General features: G+C 34.5%; 4 protein-coding genes across 4 annotated transcripts; 1 reads left to right on the forward strand and 3 right to left on the reverse strand.

Annotated features, from left to right (window-relative positions):
* Positions 1-8: 8 nt before the first annotated feature.
* LOC125586239 (probable polygalacturonase At2g43860) lies at positions 9-2,026 on the reverse strand. The gene is made up of 5 exons (XM_048756099.1): positions 1,913-2,026; positions 1,534-1,823; positions 1,229-1,454; positions 950-1,147; positions 9-257 (listed from the first exon to the last, which is right to left on the reverse strand). The coding sequence occupies exons 1-5, from the start codon at positions 2,024-2,026 to the stop codon at positions 9-11; spliced, it is 1,077 nt and encodes a 358-aa protein (XP_048612056.1).
* LOC106395894 (probable polygalacturonase At2g43860) lies at positions 734-5,810 on the reverse strand. Its single transcript, XM_013836221.3, has 4 exons — positions 4,820-5,810; positions 4,441-4,730; positions 4,136-4,361; positions 734-4,051 (listed from the first exon to the last, which is right to left on the reverse strand). The coding sequence occupies exons 1-4, from the start codon at positions 5,285-5,287 to the stop codon at positions 3,803-3,805; spliced, it is 1,233 nt and encodes a 410-aa protein (XP_013691675.2). The 5' UTR covers positions 5,288-5,810; the 3' UTR covers positions 734-3,802.
* A 918-nt stretch (positions 5,811-6,728) lies between these two features.
* On the reverse strand, positions 6,729-9,160 carry LOC106395774 (polygalacturonase). Its single transcript, XM_013836136.3, has 4 exons — positions 8,306-9,160; positions 7,717-8,006; positions 7,264-7,492; positions 6,729-7,173 (listed from the first exon to the last, which is right to left on the reverse strand). Exons 1-4 carry the CDS (start codon positions 8,735-8,737, stop codon positions 6,958-6,960), a joined length of 1,167 nt encoding a protein of 388 aa, XP_013691590.2. The 5' UTR covers positions 8,738-9,160; the 3' UTR covers positions 6,729-6,957.
* A 4,058-nt stretch (positions 9,161-13,218) lies between these two features.
* On the forward strand, positions 13,219-15,165 carry LOC106395608 (polygalacturonase). The gene is made up of 4 exons (XM_013836011.3): positions 13,219-13,726; positions 13,817-14,106; positions 14,187-14,415; positions 14,506-15,165. Exons 1-4 carry the CDS (start codon positions 13,283-13,285, stop codon positions 14,722-14,724), a joined length of 1,182 nt encoding a protein of 393 aa, XP_013691465.2. The 5' UTR covers positions 13,219-13,282; the 3' UTR covers positions 14,725-15,165.
* Positions 15,166-15,538: the final 373 nt, after the last annotated feature.

Raw genomic sequence — 15,538 nt, forward strand, 5'->3', positions numbered from 1 at the left:
TAAAACTTTCAGATCTCTCCCAAGAAGATATCTTTGTCGCTACTGCAAGAACCAACGATAGGCTCAGTAGGGTGAAACACACACTCATTAACAGAGCCTTTATGTCCCAGGAGCTTATAGAGAATGCGCCGAGTGGTTGTGTCCCATACATGAACCATACGGTCCGCGCTACCAGCAGTGACTTTAGCACCATCAGGCGACCAAGAACACTTCCGCAGATTCTTCTCAAAGTTCTGCTGATGATACCCTTCAAATACCTTCACGCACCGATCAAAATACAGTAAAACCTCAATAAATTAATAATGTCGGGACTTTGAAAATTTATTAAATTATAGAGATATTAATTTATAAAAAAAATTTTATTTAGATTTTTTATTTTAAGATATATGTATTCTAAATTAAGAAAAATATTTGATTTTACTGTATAGAATTTAATTGTTATTTTTTGAAATTTGACATTTGTATTAATTTTATTATATTATTTGGTGTATATATATAATATATATTGCATAGAGTTTAAAATATTAAGTGTGAATATAAAACAAACAATATAATAATAGGTTCTTATTTATATAAAATATGTATACATATAAATTGTTAATTTATAATTTTAATGAGACTATATAATTATATAAAATTTTATAAAATATTATTATTTTTTTATTTTATAAATTTTTGTCTAATTTTGAATCAGTCTAAGTTGGGACTGATGAATTATAGAAATTATTAATTTATCGATTATTAATTTATTGAGTTTCTACTTAAGCAGCAACCTAGAAATCAAAGGGAAAAAAACAACTAGCAAACAATACGACGTCGTTCACTGATTCAGCTTCATAAACTCATCTTCAGTCAATGAGCAGTCGGGACAACATCTATTCGGTGATCCTTCCATATATCATATCAAAAGCATGTCTCTCTTCAGACAAGGAGTGAACGGGACAACGACATCATTTGCTAATCCATTTGCATTATTGCAAGAAGCCTGAGCCGATCCATTAATCCTTTGCAAGACGAGATTCACATTGCGCATTACAATATCGGTACATGGTTTCTCCCTACTGCAATCCAACATAACCGCCACTTCTGTATTCGATGTCCCTTGTATATCTTCATATCTCACATTCGATATTTCAACTCCAGATTCCTGTAATAAAATATACAAATTAATTGACTCGATATAAATAATTAGGGGTACTAAGATACGGTTATTTAATTTAATTTTTACCTTTTTAGGGCAAGGTTTGTCAAGACAATAGTGTTGGTTAATGATGATAGGGTTCTTCACCATCTTCATTTTAATATGTTGGAAAACAATGTTTCTAACAAAACTCTTGCTATATTTTCCCCATGTCTTGATCCTTACTCCGTTATCCGTTGACGTGAAATCCACGTTACTCACCAGCACGTTCTCCACTCCTTGCTCGTCCTCTGATCTTCCAAGACTTCCAATACTATGTTGGAGGATCCACAAACCAAATTAAGTTGAGATATTAAGTAACTTGTGTGGCAAGAAATGAATTTTTGTGTTACCTGATGCCATGGCCTGGACCGCATTGAATGCCTTGTATAGAAACACGAGTGGATCCTGGACCGATGGAGATGCAATCGTCCCCGGTTCCAATTCTTGAGTTAGTGATATTCACTAAATGAGACTTCCCGATGTGAATCCCATCGGTGTTAGGGCTATCCGCATCAGCAGAAACTTTAACGCCGTCAATCTTAACGTTATTGCTCTGGTCGATAACTATATGGAACTTCTGGCTATTGATCGACGTTAAACCGTAGATACTGATGTTATTCGAATCAGTAAATAACAAAGTCTGCAAAAACAGTTCACAAACAAGTAAAGTTAATATATAAACTGCATGTATATCAGGGAAGTTTATAGTTACTTGTGGGTCAAGCGAACCTTAGCACCAGTAGGGCATTTTTTGCCACCACTGTTCTTGCATTTCCACAAACTAGAGCCTTGTGCGTCAAGTACACCACCGTAGATTGAAACATTAGTGACTCCATCGAACATGATCCATTGTAGTGAGCTTGCGATAACTCTAAAATCCTCCGGTGCAATAATTGAACCGGCTATACGAAACGATATTGGAGCATTCGTACATTTGTTGCCTTGGAATACAAGGTTTCCGACCAAGAACCGTCCTTTTGGTACAATAATAGTTGTCGGATTAGGAGAGGCACATGCGACTTGCCATGCGGCTAAGAAGGCTTTGGTTGAGTCTTTTGAGCCATCTGGTTTAGCTCCGTAGGTTAAGACACTGAGGGATGTGATTGGGGTCGGTTTGGCTAATGATGAGATTAGGATGAAATCAAGGAAGATGAGAGTCAGAGGAAGAAGAAGAAGACCTGATGTTTTGTGAATCATTTTTTGTGTTTTTTTTCAGAGAATGTTAGTCTATTGAGGATGAATGATATTGAGAAGAAGGTATGTGAGAGGGGAATTTATAGGAATGTTATGTTAGTTTAGTAACGTAAAGGTTTAGTTTGATGCAAAATAGATTATGATTGTATATGGAAGTTTATATTTTATTTTATTAATATATAATTTCGTCGACTTGTACCCAGATTCTGTAATATATATGGATATTATTGATTTAGTTCAAGAAAATACTAATTATTCACAAGATAAATTTCCATGTACAACAGCATTACCGGTTACAGTAACTGTGCACTAAACTAGAATAGTCCAATTTGAGAAAGATTTATGAATGATTTGGGGTTTATTGAATAGTTAGTATACTTAATTGGTGAATATTTGGTTGAAACTGATTAGGTTCTATAGATTTGGTAGTCTTTCTCTTTTTAGATTGATTAAAGATTGAGTAAATGAAAAATATTTGGTATATCTTATGAATTATATGATTGTACGTTTTCCCTTGTATGTATTTTTGTTATTATTTATTTTTAAATATGAACCAATGACTATTAGTGAATAGTGATTTAATAAAAGTTTCATCATGTATACATATCTCACATGCATGTTCAAATTCTTTGACTAAAGTAAACCCTAAACTCCCTGGTGAATAACAGAAAATCATAAGTCATTTGAATTGACAAAGATAAATAACATACAATACTAGTAAGCGGAATTAATTGATTAGTAATGATCAGTCAACGTTTTGAATAGATTACGAAACAGGTTGATTGTTAATTAGACCTAAGAGGATTCACCAATCGATAGAGAATATAGAAATGTAGCAATGCACATTCACAACATTTTACAGAAGGTAATGAATAAATATAGAGTTGTGTAATACAGGAAACATGCATTAAACCAAGGATGTCCGTAGCTTTGCTTCGTTAAATTCACAATTCATTACGTAAGATTTTGTTTCTTGATTTCTTTATGTATTCATATGTCAAATTTTCTATAAAAAGTTAGTTCATCTATTACATTTTTGGTTCGATGAGTAGTATCTAATAGTCTCTACTACATAACCCCCCAAAGAAAAATCATAGCTAAAACTCATAAAGAAGACTACTATCATTTGAAACCTTTTATAATTTTAGAAAGTGCAGTTAACATTTTGCTTATGTGAACAAAGTTTATCCTTACGTTACTGAAATATAATGATCTGAGCCAAAACTTTAATCATTACTTTAAAAGTTCATACCATAAGTTCGAGTACAAAAATTTTAAAGATCAAAATAAGTAGCAACATAGAAACCAAAGGAAAAAAAAAACAACTAGCAAACAATACAGCGTCGTTCACTGATTTAGCTTCATAAACTCATCTTTAGTCAAGGAGCAATCGGGACGACATCGATTCGGTGATCCTTCCATATATCATGTCAAAAGCAAGTCTCTCTTTAGACAAGGAGTGAACGGGACAACGACATCATTAGCTAATCCATTTGCATTATTGCAAGAAGCCTGAGCCGATCCATTAACCATTTGCAAGACGAGATTCACATTACCCATTACAATATCGGTACATGGTTTATCCTTACTACAGTCCAACATAACCGCCACTTCCGTATTCGATGTTCCTTGTATATCTTCATATCTCACATTTGATATTTCAACTCCAGATTCCTGCAATAAAATATACCAATTAAATGACTCAATATAAATAATTAAAGGTAATATAATATACGGTTAATGAATTTTTTTTATTACCTTTTTAGGGCAAGGTTTGTCAAGACAATAGTGTTGGTTTATGATAATCGGGTTCTTGACCATCTTCATATTAATATGTTGAAAAACAATGTTTCGTACGAAACTCTTGCTATCTTTTCCCCATGTCTTGATCCTAACTCCGTTATCCGTTGACATGAAATCCACGTTACTCACCATCACGTTCTCCACTCCTTGCTCGTCCTCTGACCTCCCAAGACTCCCGATACTGTTTTGGAGGATCCACAAACAGGTTAAGATATTGATATTAAGTAACTTGTGTGGCAAGAAATCAATATTTTTGTTACCTGATGCCATGGCCTGGACCGCATTGAATGCCTTGTATAGAAACATAAGTGGATCCTGGACCGATGGAGATGCAGTCGTCCCCGGTTCCAATTCTTGAGTTAGTGATATTCACGGAGTGAGAGTTCTCTATGTGAATCCCATCGGTGTTAGGACTATCCGCATCAGCAGAAACTTTAACGCCGTAAATCTTAACGTTATTGCTCTGGTCGATAACTATATGGAACTTCTGGCTATTGATCGACGTTAAACCGTAGATACTGATGTTATTCGAATCAGTAAATAACAAAGTCTGCAAAAACAGTTCACAAACAAGTAAAGTTAATATATAAACTGCATGTATATCAGGGAAGTTTATAGTTACTTGTGGGTCAAGCGAACCTTAGCACCAGTAGGGCATTTTTTGCCACCACTGTTCTTGCATTTCCACAAACTAGAGCCTTGTGCGTCAAGTACACCACCGTAGATTGAAACGTTAGTGACTCCATCGAACATGATCCACTGTAGTGAGTTTGCGATAACTCTAAAATCTTCCGGTGCAATAATTGAACCGGCTATACGAAAAGATATTGGAGCATTCGTACACTTGGTGCCTTGGAATACAAGGTTTCCGACCAAGAACCGTCCTTTTGGTACAATAATAGTTGTGGGATTCGGAGAGGCACATGCGACTTGCCATGCGGCTAAGAAGGCTTTGGTCGAGTCTTTTGAGCCATCTGGTTTAGCTCCGTAGGTTAAGACATTGAGGGATGTGATTGGGGTCGGTTTGGCTAATGATGAGATTAGGATGAAATCAAGAAAGATGAGAGTCAGAGGAAGAAGAAGAAGACCTGATGTTTTGTGAATCATTTTTTGTGTTTTTTTCAGAGAATGTTAGTCTATTGAGGATGAATTGATATTGGAGAAGAAGGTATGTGAGAGGGGAATTTATAGGAATGTTATGTTAGTAAGGTAAAGGTTTAATTTGAGGCAAAATAAATTATGATTGTATATGGAAGTTTATATTTTATTTTATTAATATTTAATTTCGTCAACTTGTACCCAGATTCTGTAATATGAATATGATTGATTTAGTTTAAGAAAATACTAATGATCACGATATAAATTTCCATGTAAAACAGCATTACCGGTAACCGTAACTGTGCACGAAACTATACTAGTCAAATTTGACAAAGATTTATGGGCATTAATGATTTGGGGTTTATTGAATATAGTTAGTATAATTAAGGGTACTATAGATTTGGTATCGTCTCTTTCTCTTTTTAGATTGATTAAAGGTTGAATAAATGAAGAATATTTGGTGTATCTTATATTTTTTTGAGCAATGGTGTATCTTATATATGATTGTACTTTCCCTTGTATGTATTTTTGTTATTATTTATTATATAAAGTTAACTATTAGTGAATGGTGAGTTAATAAAGTTTCATCATGTATACATATCTCACATGCATGTTCAAATTCTTTGATTTTCGGATCACTAAATTAAATCCTGGACTCCCTGGTGAGTGGTGAATAACAGAAAATCATTAGTCATTTGAATTCAATTCGAAATATAACTAACTTAAAATATTAGTAGGCAGAACTAAAGATAATTAGTAGAAACCATGTTATAAATTGCAAGATCAGTAGATTAATGATCAGTCAACGTTTTGGATAGATTTCAAAACGGGTTGGTTGTTAATTAGACCAAAGAGGATTCACCAATCGATAAAGAATATAGAAATGTGACAATGCACATTCAAAACATTTTACAATAGGTAATGAATAAATATAGAGTCGTGAAATACAGGAAACATGCATTAAACCAGGGATGTCCGTAGCATTGCTTGCGTTAAATTCACCCTTCATAACGTAAGATTTAGTTTCTTGATTTCTTTATACAAGTTGTATCGATCGTTTCTCTTTAAAAAAATAACAAAGGCCTAATTATTTTTTTGTATTTTTGGTCAGTCAGCAAGATCAAAATGTTTTTAATTTATTTGAGACCTAAAATAAATTTTGTGAACAAAATAATCTATAAATTTTTATTTTGTAAAGAGTGGAATGATAGTGACTTAAAAACTGTTAAAAATCTTCTTTACATTGAAGAATAAAATGAGGTACCAGCAAAATAATGCAAGTGACAACCGAAACAATTAGCAGACCTTTGTTATACAAACAGAAGAAAATTGCACGAAATTGATGAGACTTGTCTTTTTTAGAAACACTGATGAGACTTGTCTTTTAATATATTTTCTCCAAGAACAAATCACAACCGTAAAAGCCATATAATCAAGAAAGTTAAAAAAAAAAAATCCCAAATAGGTAAATAAAAATAATATTAAATCTAACAAATAACATAACTTACGCAACACATATGAAATCATCAATGCTTGCTATGAACCATATCCCTACAAAGCAAGGCCAGGCTCTCGGCCTAGTGGACCGTCAACAGCCACAGGCTCATGCATCTCAATTTACAATACTTTTTAATTTTATGTAAGAATAATTAAAAAAGAGAGACATATATTCATTTCTGTCATAGGCAGTTTGGCTGAAACAATCCAGCTTCTATCCCTCCGGCATGAACACAAGCCGACGCAGCCGGTTTATTACGGTACTTTAATTTCACATCCTTAAGTCGAATTCCGGTACACGGTTTCTTAGGACTACAGTTAAGTCTCACTCCAACTTCAGTTGCCGATGTTCCATGTATATCAACGAACAACACATCGCTGATTTTGATACCCGAAACCTGATTTTTAAAAAATAAAATTATATGAATAAACTCCAATATTAAGTACCATTATGTATCTGTATTACTTAATCAAATTAGGTATAGTACCTGGCGAGGGCAATTTTCGCTACGAGGACAGTAGTTTTGGTCAATAATTATGGGGTTGTCTACGTTGTTCATTACACAATGTTGAAAGCGGATGTTCCTAGCGAATCCACTACTGGGCCTGGCCCATGATTTGATCCTCGCTCCGTTTTGCGTCCCCGTAAACGTCACCGTTTTCACAGTCACGTTCTGTACACCTGACTCCACTGCATCTTTTCCCAGGCTCCCAATGCTATGCAATATCCCATCCAAAATATTGTCAAAATTTTAATTTTTCTTTTATCAGATCTACTGATATATGAAAGCATATCAATAGAAAATATAATTATTAATAGTATTTTATATTCATTTATTCGAATATTATGTTTATACGTGATACTGACATGAGTTATAAATTTTCACCATATGACAGTTTTGTAGTTCATTGAGAAGAATCCATAATAAATGTACATATACCTGATGCCGTGACCGGGACCACATGCTACATTTTCGATCCATAGACCGTTGGTTCCGGGACCGATGGAGACACAATCGTCGCCGGTGGAAATTTTGGTACTGAAGATAGAGACGGTGGAGGAAGACTGAATGTGGATACCGTCTGTGTTGGGGCTGTTTCCTGCGGCTAATACTTTGACTCCTTGAAGCTTTACGTTGTTGCAACCGTTGATGACGAAGTGGAACATCTGGCTGTTGAGTGACGTCAGCCCGGAGACCACAACGTTTCTTGAGCTCTGAAACCCTATGGTCTGTTGATTCACATGATAAAACGTCTCATTTAAATTAAATTATAGATGATAAAAAAATAGTATAAAATAAATAAAATAAATTATAGATGATATTTGATGTATCTATGCATATGGTGTCATGGTTGGTCACTTGGTCCATGTGAATTAGGAATGGTTGAAATGTTTTTAATAAATCGTCAAAACTTCATAATTCAGAAAAGTGTGATTAGTTATATAATTCTTATTTTTGAAATGAATTTAACTAAAGTTTAATTAACTGAATTGAAGGCAAATTGGTCAATCTCTAGCACGTTACGTACCGTGGCTCCTCTAGGACAATTCTTGCCGGATGTTTTACAACCCCATAGAGAAGTTCCTTGAGCGTCAAGAACTCCGCCGTAGCCGTAGACGGTGACTCCGTCAAGATGCTGGAAAAGAATCCAGTAATCTTCATTACCGATAACTCTATAATCAGCCGGAGCCACCAATGTACCGTCTACACGGAACGTGATGTGCTTGCGCTTGCACTTGGAACCGTCGAAATTAAGGCTCCTTAACAAGAACCGGCCTTTAGGAACCACAATGGTCACGGGACGAGACGAGGCACAAGCGGTTTTCCAAACCGCCATAAACTCTTTGGTTGCGTCTGTCTTTCCGTCCGGTTTAGCTCCAAAGGACAAGACATTGTAGGATTGAGCAGAGCAAGAGGAGATGAAGAAGAAGAAGACGAAGAGGACAAGAAGTGAAGCCATTGTATGTCGCTAACTTACACTTGTTCAGAGATAGTTAAAGGAGAGAGTGGAGTAGTGCTGTAGTGGTGGTGGTGTTAGAAGTTTTAACGGTTATGGAATGCATTTATAGTGCTTGTCTTGTATATGAAGAGTGTTTTGTTTGTTTATATATTGGTTTTGGCATGTATAAGAAATTAGGTGTGAATTTGTTTTACATGATTGTTATTATTCATTTAAAACGCATCACATGCAAGTTGAATACTAAGCTCCAAAATATTTTTAAGAAAGTTTTGCTATAGGTGTGAGTAAAATTAGAGCAACGCTGAGCTAAAACTGACAAAAAAATAAATATCATAATTAAATAGCACTTTGGCAAAACATTTTTAGCTTCGGATTTTACAGATTTCAAAGACTGAATTCGAGTTTAGTCCTGAATTTTATAAAAATAAAAACTGTTATTAACATGATAAACTTTTATATAAATCTTTTTTGTTCATTTATAAGAGATTAGATAGAAAAACCTCCATCTTTTTATTTATTTTGATAACTACGTATGCCGTTTTTGTGAAAGAATACGTAAAGGACAAAACGTATGCCTCAATTTTCTTTACACCAAAATAGAGTGTGAATGAAATGGCAGGAGAAGAAGAATAAAATGTTGAAAAGTGAAACTGCAATGGTCAATATATTTTTATTGGAGAGCTACATGAAACAATGTACGTGGAATTGCGGGGAGTTAGTTAATTTATGAAAAGAGCACGCAAAGTCTCTGCACTTTTGGCTACACCTCCAACGTGATCAATGCCGCAAAATTAATCTACTTTTGTTTATTTTATTAAATCTAACTTTATTAGCGCAGATCACGCAGTGTGGATACAATCAATATATCACAAATCCATTTTAGACCTTTGGGAAAATGGTATTTTCCGTGATATGATTTATGCTTAATTAGTGTTTTTCTAATTACGCTCAATTACCTAAAGTTCCCGTACTAATATTGTCTGCACAATGTGATTATTCTATTAAAACTTTAAAAATGTATGGTTGTAAGTATTTTCTGTATCTGACCAGGTCGTAGTCAGTGGAGAAAAGGAAGAGTTGAATTCCATATTATGATAGAAGAATTCGTTAGGGCAACCTCAACGCATAGAAACTGTGTTGGCTACACTAAAGTAAAAATAATAAATAATTTTAATTAAGAAAATAACTGACCAATAAAAAAAGGACATATGGCAGAAGGAAGTTCTAATGTAATGAGGAAAACATCTCTGCACATCCCTGCACTGGGCCTCCCTGCACTCGTACGGTTTCCTCTTTTCTTTCACTTTTTCCAATATTTTTTATTTTTTTAATCTTAATATGCTTAGTAAGAGCCTAGCGTTGGAGCTGGCCTATAACCAAACAAGAAGTTCCTGCACTGAGTACTGCTGACTAGCCTGACTTGGTCCGAAGTCCAAACAATGAGTTTGTTATATATATGTTTTGTTAATAAGCGGAAGACTAGGTGACATTTTGAAAAAGAGAAACCATTTTCCACGTATTTGATTTTCTCTTTGTTGTAGCGATCTGAGATCATAATTTATGTTTTGTTTCCTTTCCTATTTAAAGAAAAGGATTAATAAATGAAGAATTAACCCATCAAAAACAACGGCTATGGTTCTCTCGTTTATACTTTTGCTGTTACGTCAAGGTAGCACCAAGTGATTTAAGCGTCTTGCGCATTGATCTTTGGCAATATTGTGGATTCAAATTGTAACTTAAGACAAAAGGGTTAATGGTTGAAAAAAGAGGAAACTAACATTAAATGGTCATGGTTCACGTTGACTATGCTGTCTAGTGCCTATCAGCCTATGCAATATACACAAGATCAACGCATGTGGCCAAATATTTTAGTAAACGATTGGCTTTAATGACAATTTTTTGTCAAAAATAAACGGGGTAAATTACTAGTCAAAGTTCATTAATGAAAATATGTTTGTGAACTTTTGACATAAAAGTCTTAATTTTTTTGTACAAATAGGAAGGATTGTTGCGTACCGTGTACCTAGGTCATATATATAGCAAATGAACAAAAAATATTTGTGCTAAGGTAAGATAATATCAAATTATTCTGAAATATGTGACATGTGTGATCGTGTGTTCCCACTCTTTACAAAGCATCCACATGTTACAGTCATTGTCAAACTCAGAGTAACTGTATAAGATCTAAAATCAAATTAAATTGAAAATGTGATGAAAGGTTAAAAAAGACAGACAATAAATCATAAACATATATGGGAAAACAATATTTGGATGATTGGATATTGTAGACCATAGATATAGTGGACGGGTGGAGTAGAGCAACATGTTTACGGAACGTGACAAGTGGAAAATAATACGGAGGAGATATTGGGCCAATGATCACACCGAAAGGTTTTTCAAATTTCCCCTATATTATATGGTTTCCTTATACTTGAATGTTTTCTTAACTCAGACATTTGATTACTCATATTTTTCAAGTTCATGCACTTTCAGTTGACGTGCCAATGGAGAGAAACAGTAAAATATAAGATGAGACGAGACGAGATTTAATTAACTAGTTTGCCGCGTATACTTTTACCAGTAGTTAATTAACAATCTCAATGGAAGGATCATGTTGCGCCGTATCAATACTAACTGGCATGTTCATGTTCAAGGATCCAATTTTGAGTGTGACTCCATCTTTCCTTACACCGAGAAGAATGGTGCTCCTAAAATTTATGTAATATAGGAAATATATATAATCCAGATTTTGAAAGTCATTCAATTCAAATTTCCGTTGGAAGAGTTTTGTTCTAAGAGAAGTTAAATTATATGGTTTGTATCTAGAACAAAAAAATAGTTTGCATCTCGTTTTAGAAAATACCGGCATAGAGATTCAAAATCTCTTAGCCATTCAAACAAAAATAAATTTCAAATATTATTTGTGTATGCTATAATAATGGTGTCTAGTGCTGATCACATGCATTGCAAGATCTCAAAAATATACTATGCTTAAGTTCACGTAACACATTTATTACGTCTGTATATATGCTTTGCTGCATTTATTGGTAAGGACATCATGTTGTGTTCATGTTTCTCTTTGATTGTCACGCATTTGTACACAGTAGCACCATTGTGGATATACCATACTTATAAAAGTTAGCATAGACCCAAAAATTAGTAATTGACCAAACATCTACGTGTTGTTGGAGACTGATTTTGATAAACAATTTACGCCTAGTCAGTATCATTAACCTTTGGATTTTACCGGTTTAGAAGGAATTGCTATATTAATTCACATAGGGGATTCAGCGCATGTCCAACATTTTCAATTTAGTCTTAATCCCCTATGCGCATTTCAAATTTTATGTCCTTATTATTCATGTAAAAAAAATTTTAGTGTTCTCTTTGCAGCTAAAATTATTACTTAAAATCATGATGTCCTAAGTGGTCGGTTCTTTTGCCTAGGCTCCGGACCGGCCCTGAGGGAGGGGATTATACGTGTGACAAAAACTCAAGACGATATAATATCCTTAGGAAAGAATTCAACACACACGCATCTAACCATATTATATCATTTTACAAGTAGTATGTTTCTGGACTCCGAAACAAGTTGGGCTTGGGAAAGTAAAAAAGACCTTCGTTCTAGATCTAGTACAGTGAACATCATCACTTAAGCAAATGTTGTTATCCGGGCGAATAAACAAGTAATCTGAAACAATGCATAAAAAATGAGAAGTTCATTGTGTCCAGATCTAGAACGTGACACCACAAAAGTATAGGCATTTTGTTGTGCTAACTCTCAAGGCTCATGAATATCTCATTCAAGACTAACCAACAATAAAAAAAAATTATTATTAAATAACAGATTCAACTACCGAGGGTTTAATATTGTTTCCCATGGACTATATAACCGATTCAAACTAAACAAATTTTGCATGAGCCATGAATTGCATATATTCCCGCCCAATTATCCTGCAGAATTTTCTCCATGTGACACTACAATAAATTCCAACTGTCACAGATAGCTTTTGATTATAGGTTTCTTCTCAACTTGATAAATGTTCTTGTTTATTACCGAATAAAAACAACACTTCTACATTAACGTATCGTGAAGCCTTCGTATGTATTACCAAACTATTTCAAAACTAAACAATATAACTTTAAATATCAGACTTTAAATGTTAAGAATTTTTTTTTTTGAAAAAATGAGTTAATTTGAAAAAGAAACTCACTAAACATTAGCATTCATATACATATGCATATTGATAACTTGGAAAGTGACAATATTATCTTGCAGACTATTATTCGTACAATAACAATGTGTACACAAAGAATCCATAAGTACATAATGATTATAAATAACTTGGAATCAAGTAAAACTTAGGTCACGTTTATTTTAATGCACCGCGTTTGACGTGATTAGTCATTAATACACCAATCCTCCGATCTATAACAAAAAAATCTGTTCTCCCTGCATAGTGTATATATATAACTCGCCATTATTTCTTCTAAATCATTACAATCATACAAAGCCATCAAAAACTAGGAAAAGAAAAATTTAAGATGGCTAAAAATATCTCTTTTCCTTTAGTCATCATACTATTTTCCATTGTTTTCTTTTTTATTAACTCGTCCAACGCAATGCCTTCGTTTAACGTACAAAGATACGGAGCTAGAGGTGATGGACGAACTGATTCGACCAAGCCATTTTTGACGGCTTGGTCATTAGCCTGCCGCTCTAAGGCTCGAGCCATGGTCTACATTCCCCGCGGAACATACTTGGTTACAAACCTAGTCTTTTGGGGTCCTTGCAAAAATCATATAACTTTAAAAATCGATGGAACACTCGTGGCTCCGGCTAATTACTGGAGTATAGGTAATTCTGGTTACTGGATCCTATTCGCTAAGGTAAACAGGATCTCGGTTTCCGGTGGAACCATTGATGCTAGAGGAGCTGGTTATTGGTCTTGTAGGAAGAAAGGTAGTCACTGTCCTCAAGGTGCAAGGGTATGTTTATATCAAAACATGATTAATTCTTTAGCTAGCTATTTTGGTATATATATATTAATCAAATTTTTGATATGGTTTCTTCTGCAGTCTATATCGTTTAGCTGGTGCAACAATGTACTACTAAGTGGCCTAACGTCATTGAATAGCCAGAATATGCATGTCACGGTTCATCATTCTTCTAATGTAAGGATTCAAAACATAAGGATTAGGGCCCCAAGTGGAAGCCCTAACACCGATGGTATCCACGTCCAGTCTTCTTCTGGAGTCACCATTAGTGGTGGAACAATTGCGACCGGTGATGATTGCATTGCTCTTAGCCAAGGATCTAGGAACATATGGATCGAACGCGTGAACTGTGGACCTGGACATGGAATCAGGTAACTAAAATAAACAATAATCGACTTAAATATTATTAATGACCTAATTAACTTAAGGGTTGCTTGCAAATCTTATTCAGCATTGGGAGTCTTGGGGATTACGTTAATGAGGAAGGTGTGCAGAATGTAACCGTCACGAGCTCTGTTTTCACCAAGACACAAAATGGAGTAAGGATAAAAACGTGGGCTAGACCGAGCAGAGGGTTTGTGAGGAATGTGGTATTTCGAAATTTGATTATGAGGAATGTCGATAATCCAGTGATAATAGATCAAAACTATTGTCCTAATGGAAGAGGCTGCCCTCGTCAGGTGAATAACCTAATTGATTTGGTGTAACTCAGATCTCTTACATAGTTTTGAATTATTTCTTATGGACATTTTTATGATTTAATCAAATAGAGCTCTGGTGTGAAGATAAGTGGTGTGACGTTTGCAAACATAAAAGGAACATCAACAACACCAATAGCTATGAAACTGGATTGTAGTAGAAGCAATCATTGCACAGGAATAAGGCTACATGACATTAGACTTACTTACATGAGAAGATCATCAGCTTCTTATTGCAGGAATGTCCATGGACGAAGATCTGGAGTAGTGATTCCAAGGAACTGTCTCTGAGTCAGGATTCCAAGATTTGACAATTGGGATTCTATATATAAACCCTATGATTAATTGCTGGGTGTAGATATCTTATAAGGTGATGTTTGTTTGATTTGTCTGATGTTTCTTAACCTCAGATTCATCTGAATTTAAATGTGTTGAATTCTTTGGTGTGAATTGAAATGAAGAATAACAGTGATCTATTCGGTTGTTATCTTTATCAATGTGCTTGTACCAATTCTGTTTTGCATGAAATTTCATATACAATTGTATAACACAATTTGGCCATTTATTTATAATATATTATCAAACATAAATCAAATTTATTATTTGGCGTCCAACTAGACTGATCCAAGTGATTTTTAAAAATATTTATATGATTAAAATACTGGCATTACAAGAATATTGATGAAGGCAGATCTAGATTTCAATAACTCTCTTGGAGAAAACAGTACATATAATGAACCGATGTTCAGCCTGTAAGAGCATATAGAACCATGTCAAGAAAGAAAAGAAGAAGGTAACATATACATATTTGATATACTCTCTTCCATATCATGTGGAGTTGTTATAAATCATTGGCTGCGATTTATTTGACGTTTTTACGTTGACTTTAGTAACGCAAAATTCGTGTAGACGACTAAGATCGGATCTCCTCCCTGCGATGACCACATGTCACATGACAATATAACATAATAAATTCTTTATGCTTCATTTTCTCCGCACGGAAGCTTCAGCGTGCGCTTGTATTCACTTGCACTCACTTGGTGATAGCCGCATGTACGAGCGTTTCCATTGGTTCCAATCCTTTGAACTTATTATTAAATTATGT

Source organism: Brassica napus, chromosome C4 (assembly GCF_020379485.1).
Source record: "Brassica napus cultivar Da-Ae chromosome C4, Da-Ae, whole genome shotgun sequence".
NCBI classification, from domain to species: domain Eukaryota; kingdom Viridiplantae; phylum Streptophyta; class Magnoliopsida; order Brassicales; family Brassicaceae; genus Brassica; species Brassica napus.

What these genes read in the sequence shown, in the direction of transcription:
- LOC125586239 (XM_048756099.1), bottom strand. Translation starts at nt 2,026, where the DNA reads ATGTTCGATGGAGTCACTAATGTTTCAATCTACGGTGGTGTACTTGAC. An exon ending in AATGCCCTACTGGTGCTAAG is followed by an intron (nt 1,824 to 1,912) that starts GTTCGCTTGACC and finishes CTGTTTTTGCAG; the next exon opens with ACTTTGTTATTTACTGATTC. An exon ending in GGTCCAGGCCATGGCATCAG is followed by an intron (nt 1,455 to 1,533) that starts GTAACACAAAAA and finishes CCTCCAACATAG; the next exon opens with TATTGGAAGTCTTGGAAGAT.
- LOC106395774 (XM_013836136.3), bottom strand. Translation starts at nt 8,737, where the DNA reads ATGGCTTCACTTCTTGTCCTCTTCGTCTTCTTCTTCTTCATCTCCTCT. An exon ending in ATTGTCCTAGAGGAGCCACG is followed by an intron (nt 8,007 to 8,305) that starts GTACGTAACGTG and finishes GTGAATCAACAG; the next exon opens with ACCATAGGGTTTCAGAGCTC. An exon ending in GCGAAAATTGCCCTCGCCAG is followed by an intron (nt 7,174 to 7,263) that starts GTACTATACCTA and finishes TTTAAAAATCAG; the next exon opens with GTTTCGGGTATCAAAATCAG.
- LOC106395894 (XM_013836221.3), bottom strand. Translation starts at nt 5,287, where the DNA reads ATGATTCACAAAACATCAGGTCTTCTTCTTCTTCCTCTGACTCTCATC. An exon ending in AATGCCCTACTGGTGCTAAG is followed by an intron (nt 4,731 to 4,819) that starts GTTCGCTTGACC and finishes CTGTTTTTGCAG; the next exon opens with ACTTTGTTATTTACTGATTC. An exon ending in GGTCCAGGCCATGGCATCAG is followed by an intron (nt 4,362 to 4,440) that starts GTAACAAAAATA and finishes CCTCCAAAACAG; the next exon opens with TATCGGGAGTCTTGGGAGGT.
- LOC106395608 (XM_013836011.3), top strand. Translation starts at nt 13,283, where the DNA reads ATGGCTAAAAATATCTCTTTTCCTTTAGTCATCATACTATTTTCCATT. An exon ending in ACTGTCCTCAAGGTGCAAGG is followed by an intron (nt 13,727 to 13,816) that starts GTATGTTTATAT and finishes TTTCTTCTGCAG; the next exon opens with TCTATATCGTTTAGCTGGTG. An exon ending in GGACCTGGACATGGAATCAG is followed by an intron (nt 14,107 to 14,186) that starts GTAACTAAAATA and finishes AATCTTATTCAG; the next exon opens with CATTGGGAGTCTTGGGGATT.